At 33.7% G+C, this 12,005-nt stretch overlaps 1 protein-coding gene across 1 annotated transcript in view; it reads left to right on the top strand.

Moving 5' to 3' along the window:
- LOC107293037 (glypican-5-like) overlaps positions 1 to 12,005 on the top strand; it is a 222,156-nt gene that overhangs the window by 31,247 nt on the left and 178,904 nt on the right. The window contains exon 2 of the mRNA XM_015822166.2: positions 4,600 to 4,761. Within this exon, the coding sequence (XP_015677652.2) occupies positions 4,600 to 4,761 (162 nt within the window). The remainder of the gene's footprint in view (positions 1 to 4,599; positions 4,762 to 12,005) is intronic.

The following is a 12,005-nucleotide window of genomic DNA, read 5'->3' as shown; positions in this document are numbered from 1 at the left end:
TTTGATAATAGTTTTCCTTCCTTACTTATTAGAATTTTATCAAGTTGGTGTGGGGTCTGACTAATTTCATGTTCTTGCCTATCCCTGTTATGTCTAGACTGAATTTGTAAATATGGCCACCAATCTATGAGTATTCTTTGTTCCTCCAATTCTTTTCTTGACTTGAGATTTCCTCGATTATCCAGTAATTCTTTATACCCTTTAAAGAGTGTTCCAGGTCTTGATTTCTTTTCTCTTTGTATCTTTTCAGAAAGTCCTTCAAAACTTTAACACGTCTTTTGTGAATCCAAAGTGAAAAAGTTATCCACATCACTTTCCTGGTTTATACTAATTATTTAGACACCAGCCAGTTTATTTTGTAAATATAGTTTAACATTTTTATCCAAATCATTCTTGTAAACTGTTATTTCTAAATCCACATTTGAATCTGCCTCAACCTTACCTAGTAAAGAATGCCCCTCCTCTCTAACTTCTTTTAATATCCAGTTTTGGGATAGTACACAATCTTAAAAGTAACTTCTTTGGGCATTGGGCCCAAAGATATTCAAATATATTTGAATTCATCCCAAGTTAAAATAATTTGCTTCATCTGTATTAGTAAATTTCTTCTTCTATAATTATACCTTTTATTTCTTTCTGGTTCCCTTTAGTGAATAACATTCAACCATTTTGGTTTTTTTTTCTCTCAATCAACATTATTTTCCCACAGGAAGATTTCTTGTATTTAATTTCAAAGTCTTAATTTTCCCCCCCCAGGCAAAGACATTGTCCTACAGGAACTATTATTGTAATTAATTTCAAAATCTTATTTCAAATCTATCTAGCCCCTTAGTCTGTTTATAACTTTACAAAATCCATATTTAATTGTCCTACTGCAGTTTATTGCAAAATAGTTAAGCCCTTAAACTTACATAAAAAACATTTTGTTAAGGTTTGAAGGAGATTTCCTGATGTAACATAATGAAACTTTATGCCTCAAGGTTCTTAATAGACAAAAAGCAGTTAACAAGCAGTTTCAGAAAGTGATTCTGAAAGGAAATATGCAAACCCTGTATTCTCTCTATATATTGTTGAATTTTTGGATGACAGCAGAAATAGACAGTACTACTCAGAAAGTGAATAGCAGATAATTCAGCAATTCCTTAATTGCATTCTTTATCATATACTCTTCTTTCACATTCCCTGAATTTTATGAAAAGTGAAGATATTGTTCTCTTTCTACTATTTTATCTCTTCTTTTTCTGCAAAAAATCCATATAGTAGAAAATGTTGCATATCATCCTTTAAAGAAATCGTAAGACTGAAGTCTAGAAGCATTTTGTCCTGTTTTTTAGCATTCAAATAAAAATTGGATTCAATCCAAACTCCAGGCTAAATTGCACAATGGCTCACTCAGAAGCCTGTTTTCTTCCATCTCCGGTACCTTCACAAAGAAATTGGAGCACTGTAGCAGGATTGGAAAAGGCTGATACATAGATAATGCTGATGTAATATGGCTACAACAAGATTCTATAATTAGCTCCCTATTCTCTTCCAATTTTTCTCAAAATATTAGAATATTTTCCCCAAATCACAATTGTTAAGATATGGAGTAGCAGTCAGATGGCTGATCAAAACTATTTTTTTTTTTAAAAAAAAATAAGATTCCAATAGTAACATATTAGTTTTCAACAGAAACTAAAACTAAAAATAATCTGCTTGTCTAATTTTTATACAAATCTACTGAATTTTCAATATTTATCTTATATTTCTCATACAAGTACCTTCATTATTTTATTCTGTGTCAAAACTTACTAGCTTACTAGATTTTTTGTGGAAGTAGTTATTAGCTGCAAGATTCAATTTTTTGAAAAACAGTTTACCAGATTTTTTTGAGAAACAATTATTGTGATCTGTTTGTGTGACCTGTTTGTTTGCCTGGCTGAGGAATTCTGGGAGTTGAAGTCCACAAGTCATAAAAGGGCCAAGTTTGAAGACCCCTGCTGTACAGTGTACCTTTGGTGATGCACAGTGTTGTTTTTGCACCAAACATACTTTTTGGAATTATGGCCAAAAATTTCAACCTTGGTCTCATCAGTCCATAATACATTTTCCCATATGCTTTTGTAAGACTTAATGTAGGCTTTTGCAAAATGTGGCTGGACCTATATGTTTTTCTTTGTAAGAAAAGGTTTACGTCTTGCCAACCTACCTCACAGCCCAGATATAGGAAGAATATGGAAGATTGTTGACAACACATGTAGTACACAATCAGTACTTGCCAAAGTTTCCTGCAGCCCCTTTAATGTTGCTGAGGGTCTCTTGGGTCAGTTTTCTTCTTGTTTTGTGATCAATTTTGGCTAGACATCCAGTTCTTGATAGTGTCACTGTTGTGCCATATTTTTTCCACTCGCTGACAACAGTCTTCACTGTTGAATTTTTTTTTCTATTTCTGCTGACTGATACCTTCCAACAATTAGACCTGTTTGATTCTTTGTGAACTGTTTGCAGACCATACCTTTCTGCTGTAAGAAGCAACGAGTCAATCCTACTAGAACAGCTGAACTTTATATGGGCTTGGTCAGAATTACTTTAATGCATGGCAGGTGTGCATTATTTAACATCAGTTTAAATGTGATTGGTTAATTCTGAACCCAGACACATCCCTACTTATAAAGGGTGTGCACACTTATGCAATCACATTATTGTTAATTTTATTATTATTTTATTTCCCTTAAAATATTTCAGTGTTTTTCAGTTGAATTGTACAGCTAATATGTTATATTAAAGACAGAAAAAAGTCTAAAGTGATTTATCTTGGTCTGGTTTTTTTATATCTCAAAAATGTATTTAGAAATATGAATTATTTGCTTAGCATAACTGAAAATTGACAGTGACAGACTCTATTTTGTGAACCAACAATTGCGATTTTATATTTTGATGATGTTATTTCTAATAAAAGAGTGACATGTTTGCATTTAAATATTTATTTTCATTCAAGGTGCATATTGAGTGATTTTGACTTCCACTTCTAGTAGATTTTGGTTGTCCAATTTCAGTACTAATATATATTCTTAGAGAATATAGATCTTAGAGATCTTAGAGAGCCAACTGATTTGCCTTTCTTTGGGAAGCTTTCCACTACAAAAAAGGTCTTCATTCAAGTTAGCTGCTTTGGATAGTTTAATCTGGCTCCAAAGACAGCATCTGCAGAAAGGTGGGTCACTGAATGCATTGACCCAGCAGCTTTGCAAGCTGGTGTACAGATGTGCCCGCAGCTTGAAATCTGGTATGAATTCCTCTGAGTGGTAATATGCAATGTGCCATTCAGTTATTCTGCTGTCTGGATTTTCTTCTTTCCTCATCTTCTTTCCCTGTGTACCTATTCTATCTGTCGTGGTATGCTATGCATTAAGTTTCACAGTATAAATTGTGGCCTTTTTCAAATTATTGCTAATTTATGCATTTATTTTTATTTATTAAATTCATATAGCTGCCCATCTCTAATTTTGTGAGAGCGATAATTTTCAACAGCAGACTGAGTGCAAAAATAGTTTATATTGGAGTATATTAGTGAAATATTATTTTCCAAAGCTAGTACTGAAGAATCAAACTTTTTATATTCACAGTATTATGGTGACCTCAAGAAATTAAACTGGGAATGTGGCTTGTTCTATGTTTTGTCTTTAAATACTCTTTGTTTTATATTGTGGTCTTTGTCATACAAAAGCTTTATTACATTCTATTTAGGAGCAATCTTTTTGCTACATGTAGGCCTTAGTCTGTAGATATTCTCTTCAACGTTCTATGTGTTTGTCCAAGAAATTAATGGGGCAAGGAATCTTAGCAACCAACTGCTGCTAGGGTCTCTGTGTCACGGTTTCTTCTGTTTTTTGTATAGTGATTAATAGTTTTCCTGAAGATAAATATTTTCATCAAACCCAGTGTGAGATGCATAGGTGGGAACACCTGCAGAAATTCCATGTCTTCATGATATACAGTCTTGGGATGAAGAAAGGTTACATAGTCTGTTTTGTACTATTTATTAATACTGCTTTGTTTATTTCAGTGCCCACCATATGGATTTAAAATTCTGTAATAAAAAGAGTAGCCATATATGTCAAAACCAATACTTTAAGTTATGGAGAATTTAACTTAAAATGAAAAAGAACTTGATGTTGTGCTCTGGATAAAGTTTGTAAGATTCCTGCTATACATTACATGTTAGCATAATCTAGCAGGAGATGATACTACCTGTTAAAATACTGAGCTAAGACCTCCAATGAACAAAATTGGGCCACGTATTTATGAACAATTTGCAATTACTAGCACAATTAGGCTGCATTATGATGGTTGTGTCACTCTAATTAGAGTAAAAAAAAAAGTCACATGCACATACAGTTGTATTTCTCAGTTCACGTACTCTCAAATATTTTCCCCAGCCCCTGAAAGATTAGATTTCACCACATAGAGCAATCTCACTGGATAGATATTCAGTGCTTAAGCAGTGAATAGAGTATGAATTCTTTATTCTTTGATAACACAATATTACTTTGCTAATAAAAGATCTTGGTCTTTACTGGTGTTACTAAATAAATTTTCATTTTTTTTTGGGTACAGATTCCAGTTTACAGATTTGCCAACACAAATCACCAACATGCTGCACTAAGAAAATGGAAGAAAATTATCAAGCAGCTGTTAGAAGAGAGAGGATAGAGAACACTCAGACTCTAAATTTTGAACTGAAATATATGATTGTTGGTCACATTACAGCTTTTCAAGGTAGGAACGCTGACATGATAAATTTTTTCCATTTATTTAAATGTTTAAAATCATGTTTGCTATATCTCTTCTTCCAACATGGTCATGCTAACCAGATTGATTGATTTGAAAGGATGCCTGACTCCAAAGTGACAATGGGTGGCTTATCCTTTAAAAGAATAAATAAAAAGAACAGATGTGATTATGATTGTCTGGACAAAATATACTACATATATTACAAAAACACAACAAAGGCTCTACAACTACCATTTCCCAAGGCTTGGGAGAAAGCCTAATTTTAAAAGATTTTTGGAGCAGTATCAGGGTGGAAACCTAAAAATATGATATAAAAGAAACAGTTCTCTAACATTGTCATCAGTCCCCAGTATTCATAGATGCACTTCTAAACATAGAAGTCTTGTTTAAATATGCAATATTATATATCTAGAACTGTGGTTTTAGGAATGGTGGTTAAGGCAATGCTTTGTTACCTATCATTTTAATACTTTTAGCATTATAGTATGATGAAAGCATTAAAATGAAGTACATTTTTTACCTAATGATAAAGTACAATTTTAAGGGAGCCTGTGACAAAACTCTCTTTATTTTTTTTGAAAAGAATACAACAAATTATATTACTTGTATTTATAAAGCGTGTCCTTCATTCCCTGCACCCAGTTCTTCTATGCTGCCTTATTGTGGCAAGGGGATATTCCTGGGAGGGATAAGTGAAAAATGTTGAGAGTGCACACCAAGCCTATAAATTCTCACAGAGTCACTCAAGGTATGAAGGTCAACCTGACTATCCAGCTAAAGCAAGCAGGCTTCTATGGTGGGCAGCAGCAATGTATGAAGTTGTTGGAGGTAAATGTTCACTTAAGTGATAATGGCAAAGTCATTATTTCACACTGTCTCGGAGAAGGCAATGATAAACACTTCTGTATTTTATCAAGGAAACCACATAGGTAGACCATCTAAAAATGATGAATAATATAGATAGATCCTTTTGATAGGAAGAACGATGGGCCCTTCAGATAGGAAGGCACTCAGTATGATACTGAGGAAGAACGGATAATAGTGCTAGAATAAAATCTAGTTGCTGATGTTGCTATGCAGGAAAAGAAAACCCAAGCTGCAAAGGCAACCACAGAGGGAAGGTAGAACATAGGAAGCATGAACACAGGGAAATTCAACACAGTGCAAATGAAATGAACAATCTACACACTGATATTTTAGGCTTCAATGAACTGGAATCGGACATGTTCCGTCCAAAATACACTGATTATTATTCAAGACATGAAAAACAAAAATGGAATGGCACATTTTCATCATGAGGAAGGATATGACTAGGACAGTACATTGGTATAATGCTGTCTGTAATTGAATAATATCAATTAAATGTTGCAGGCACACCTTTATTATGATGGTTATCCAAATTTCCGTTTCAACCACTGATGCAAAAAAAGAGGTGGTTGAATGATATCAAACTGACTACATTATATTATGAGAAGGTACAAGAAGTCATTTACAACAGCGAACATATAGAACAACATGAAAAGATCATGTGCAAGTTCCAAGTCAAGCTAAAAAAGAAAATGAAAAAAAAAGCTAACTGGTTACCACAATGTAATCTTGAGCCTATATCCACTATTTTCATAAAAAAAAAATCAGGAATCACTTTGAAGCGTTGAACTTCATTGACAGAGAAGTAGAAAAACCTGCAGAATGGACACACACACACACACACACACACACAAACAAACTTAGGGTGAATGTGGAAACTGATTGCCAAGAGCAGAAGAAGGCAGGATTAAATATAAAAAATATAAATATAAAAAAGAGCAAATTAGTGGCAATGGGTACAGCAATCAGAAGTGACAACAAAACTGTTGAAGTGGTGGGTAGTTTCTGCTTTTTTGATTGACTATCAACAGTAAAGGAACTGCCAGCCACAAAATATCCTGCAGACTACTAAGGGTAACTAGCAATGAAGACCTTGGAAAAGATATTCTGATACCATGATATGTCTATATCTACAAAGAACAGTTCCTTGATAATATGCTCCCTGTGATAGTCTAGGGAAGTAAAAGATGGAGTTTGAAGAAGCAGGATAGGAAGAGTATTTATGATTTGAATTTTGATGTTGGAGAAGACTCATGAGAATATTATGGACAGCCATGGCCAAAAAATGAAATAAAAAAATCACTCTAGGGCTCTATCTCAAGGGAAAAATTATCAAGTTCAAATTATCACATTCTGGGCACATTATGTTCCAAATTATGTTCCCCTGTTTTGCAAGAGAACAGTGTGCTAAGGGTATAGCTATATTGTCATTTAAGAATTAACATTGTCTTGATGATATGTAATCAATCTCCTGACACTATTAGACTTTGATAGATATTTGTTTTGTGGGACTGGTCCTATATTCCACAGAAACATGGAATAAAATTCTGGTGTCATTAATTTCTGTGCAAACACAGAATAGGTGTTGTTGTAGATAAAGGAGAGCTACATACTATTTCTAATTAACAGGTTTCATATTTTAGCTAATTTGCATAAAAACCCACAAGCAAAACAACAATATGCAGCTTTTTCCATTTGTTTGTCCCTAAGGGTTTCACACTTTTATAAATGTATTGTTACTTGGATGGTAGAAATTTGCTTTGGCTGTTTGTTATTCTAAACTGCAAGCAATAGAGAAGGGGAGCTGGAATGAAGAGGTGTGGAAGAAGCAATTTGTTTTATTTCACTGCCTGGAACAAAATAGTCTTAGTAGTATCCCATATAGTTCTGAAAATCTGGCATTGAGTCACATTTGACTCCTCTGCTTGCCAAAGGGGAAATACAGAGCCATTGTTGACTGACAGTGAATTATTCAAGTGATCTTTCAGCATCATTATAGAATAAAGCAAAGGTCAGAATAGATTAACCTGTCAGACCCTGAGGTCAGTCAAGCAGCTTTATTGCTTAACTGAGCGAAATCAGTCATTAGACATTTCAAAGTAGCTTGAATTTACAAGCACTTTCCAGAAATGGCTGTCCAAATTATTGTATTGTAAACGATTATAAACTTGCTTTGTCCACCTTGCCTTCTTAAAATCTCAAAGGGTCATTTGTTCCTTGGGTTGGCTGAGGCTTCAAAAGGTGCTCTAAATCCTTCATTCAGATGACACTGTATCCACATTCTATTGCTTAAGCAGGGAACTTTGGTTTTCATTTCTTTTTTCATTCTGAAATAATTTCCCCTGCATTTAGCTTGGTTTATTGTTTTGTGACATCATTATGAAACATTAAAGGCGGCATGCCTCAAGTTGATCTGCTCACATAAGTCCCTTTCACTTTTCCCTGAGAAAAAATGTTGTGCTGGTGGAACCATTGATACTTGGACTGAATATCCAATTAGCCCAATTCAAAACCTGAACAATTGCTAATATGTATCTCCTTCCTTCCTTCCTTCCTTCTTTCCTTCTTTCCTTCCTTCCTTCCTCCCTCCCTCCCTCCCTCCCTCCCTCCCTCCCTCTCTCTCTCTCTCTCTTTCACAATGGCATTTTCTCTAGTTCCTGACCTTGGCTTAATTTGACTTCTGTTATTGAGGCTGCTATAAGTTCCATGCTCTGCATTTTGAGAATTCCACCTTAAATAAACATAGAAATAGATATCTCTCATCTAGTAGATATAAATATGGTTGTCCAATAGGCTGATATTTTGCAAGACTCTTCTAGTCTTTCAAAGTAATGCATTTTGTTGTGTATATATCAGAATATTAAATGAAAGTCTTAGATACTGACTTAAATTTTGGAAAAAAAGAAAAATTGGCAGCAGACTGCTGTTAAGGAAGGTCGGCTTAAATTTTTTGTTACAAAAAGTACTATAAGATTTCATATTTTAAACTATATTCTACAAATAATTTTAATAATTTTGCATGTTAGGGTGAAATGGGACAAATTTAACAGTTATCAGTCACATATAATGGTTAATATAAAAAGCTGTACTTAATACATCTGCAAACTGACATTGTTACTTGTGGGCTTTAATACTGCTGCAAAATGGTCAGTTTTATAAAGTGATTTGCAATTTTAGCAAACACTGTGAGAGTAAATGCTAAACAAATCAATTAATAAAATATTGCTTTTGGTTGTTGTCATGCTTTAGATATCAGCGGCAGAAGTGCTGCTGACACTGACAGTCTGCTTTTAGTGCATGGTTAAAGATTATCTCAGTGTAATGACCTCCATATTTGGTCCATCATCAAATTCACCCTATGTGTTTTCAGCTCATTACCTAATGAGTCAGTCCTTCACAGACAATTTCCTTTTCTGCTTTCAATTTCAGACCTTCATTTCACTGTAGTTATCAAGTCACAAGGAAGTAGAAAATCAGCAGTAAAGAAGTCATGTAAGATTTGGGCCCATTTTGAATTTTTATGGTGCTCTTTCATTTCCAGATTCTCCTTTACAGCTGACCTACAAGTATGGTCAAAAGCTTTCAAATGAGCCCTCAGCTTTCCCCAGCTTTCTCTTCTTTTCTTCATTACTTGTGGTCCTGTAGGTTTAACAAAGGCAAAGGGCAAGGAAAAGGACAATATAATCTTAGCTTAGTTTTTTGAGAATAGGAGACTTGCTACATTGAATTTCTCCAATGAAATATGATTGGAAAAATGAGTCAGAGAGATATGTTTCCTGAATGCGAGGGAGATGGGAAAAGGGGAGCAATGAAACATTTGTAGTGATGTAATAGAAATTCCATCCTTTACATACTTATGTGCAACATCACAATTTAATAATGAAATGACAGAATTATATCTATTTGATGTTAAATGTTTTATTATTTTAGTATCACTGAGGCTGGTTACAGTTGTCCATTCTCCTGAATATTTTATAAATCACTATGCTGTTGGAAAACAAATGCAGTCAAATGTAAACCAACATTTAATTAATTACATTATGAGAACTTGGATTTCATATGCCATTAAAACTTTGAATTGCACAGTGATTTTTTTTTCTTTTGTAAGATTTAGGATTTTGTATTAAACTCTTGCACATTGGAAAGGAACTATGTGCATGGAACTATGAACAAATGTTAGTCTGACATGCTTACTTTGTACTTAACACTAGTTATAAGGAGCATCCCATTTTCTATGCCAACTCACATATTTGGTTGCCTTGAATAAAAGAATTTTAGCATTTAAGGACTCCTTGGATGATCACTTTGAGGGCTGATCATCAACTGTTTTATTACTGCGTACCACTTCTTGATTGATCCTGGCAATAGATCTTCTCATTCCTTATCAATCAAAAATGTGGTGATCATATTCTAAACATAATGAAAAAGAAAATCAAGTTCCTATTTTAGTTATATAATGCAGGAGATGCATTAGATGCAGGTTTTGTCCCATAATAGTTTGTACTAATTAATATTAATCTTGACTATATTAATAATGATCAAGAATCTTATTTTTTAAGTCTGAAAAGCTCATCTAAATCTTAGTCAAAAGATTATGTTATTCACAATCAATGTGTATGCATGGAAGGATGGAACTCAGTAAGGTTAAATTGTTGTAAACAAAGAAACATTGGGAGATTGGGGGTGTAGAAATTAAATAAACAGTGGTTACATTTCTTCTATTTATTTAAAAGGGTACAGGCTTGGGATATGACTTATGATATGTCCATATATCTCTAAATTTCCCACATCGTGGAAATTTACACATAATATGGTGTAAGATGTGCTCATGCACATTTTCTTCTAAAACACTGAGAAAAGGAAACGTTTTAAACAAGATAATAATTCAACATCATAATGTGAATTTATACACTGAGCACTATTAAGAAGCTCAATTTTGTGTCTTCCATTATTTTTTATTCTAAAAATCACAAAGGATAAGAGATGAAAGAGCTAAGCAAAAAAACCCCACATTAAAATGTAAGAGCCAGGCCCAGAGAGCACCAAGGACTCCACATTAAGATCTAAACCAAATATTTTCCATTACTTGTGTAATATGTCACACTGTATTTCATTCCATGATAAGTATTCCTGCTACGTATTGGTGTTATGAGCCTATAGAAAATGATGGTGCCCCATATAATAAATATCTTTAATTACTAAATATTCCTTTTTAAAACAAATTGATTTGTCAGTACCATATTGACTAATTTTTCAAGCATGTTATAGTTGATTAGTATTCATTGGCCAACATGTGGATATTTGTTTCCATGACAAGCTAAAAATGTTGATGTGTGATTTATGAAATAGATCTCTTTACACACACACACACACACACACACACACACACACAGAGAGAGAGAGAGAGAGAGAGAGAGAGAGAGAGAGAGAGAGAGAGAGAGAGAGAGAGAGAGAGAATATCATGCTTCTTTATATTAGTTGTTAGCAATAACGGAGTGGAATTGTTTAACTGGTCCCTGAACCTAAAAACAACATCAAATTAAATTCAAAATTGTGTGTTTTCACTTTTACCTTCAAACAATTTTGCAACACATAAGGAGATAAATAAAATAATGTTGAATTAACAGTCCTGATTTGCAACAATATATTTAAAGCTAAATAAGTGTTGACTGAAGAATCCATCTTGGTTTGTTGTAAATAATTCAAGTATAGTGTTGCAGATGGATGCAGTTTAAAATCAATGAGCTATTTAAAACACAAATATCTCAGCTGTAGTTTCCATTGCTTGCCATATGATGATTGAGTGCTAAAACTGCTGTTTGAAATGAGGTCATCATGATTCTCAAAAGTTAGATCCCTTATTCAGAGAATTAATTTCACTCTCTTTTACTCTGTGTGTAATTGTGCTAAGTATAGCCTTTCTCCTTTATAAGTTATTACATACTGTATATGTCTAGCCCATAGCATTTAATGTAAATTCTTATTTCAGTTGGATATTGTTACGTGTGATCTCTTCTCAGGTCACTGTTGAATCAGCAAAGTATTTCTGAACTTTCTTGGATGACAGATTAAGAAAAAGCCATTTCTTCAGCATTTATTCTTGTCTGTTATTATTAGCTTGTGTCTTACTTGGCTTCCCTTTCAGAATTAGATTTCCCAGCAACTTGGACAAACATTTGGAAGTTGAATCCAAAATCTGTAATTGAAAAGCAACAAGCAACATTACACACAAAAATGTGCAAGCTTTCAGATGTTCTCCAGAACTCTTCATTCAAATAGAAAGCTATAAGGAAAGGAGATAAAAAGAACAAAGGAAAACCTACTTATACATACCTTTAACAAATTCATTCAGTGCTGTTATA

The sequence above is a fragment of the Protobothrops mucrosquamatus genome, unplaced genomic scaffold (assembly GCF_001527695.2).
Source record: "Protobothrops mucrosquamatus isolate PMUCROS unplaced genomic scaffold, P.Mucros_1.0 scaffold1484, whole genome shotgun sequence".
NCBI classification, from domain to species: Eukaryota; Metazoa; Chordata; class Lepidosauria; order Squamata; family Viperidae; genus Protobothrops; species Protobothrops mucrosquamatus.
The sequence above is the reverse complement of the archived record's forward strand: the minus strand, read 5'-3'. Positions and strand labels throughout refer to the sequence as shown.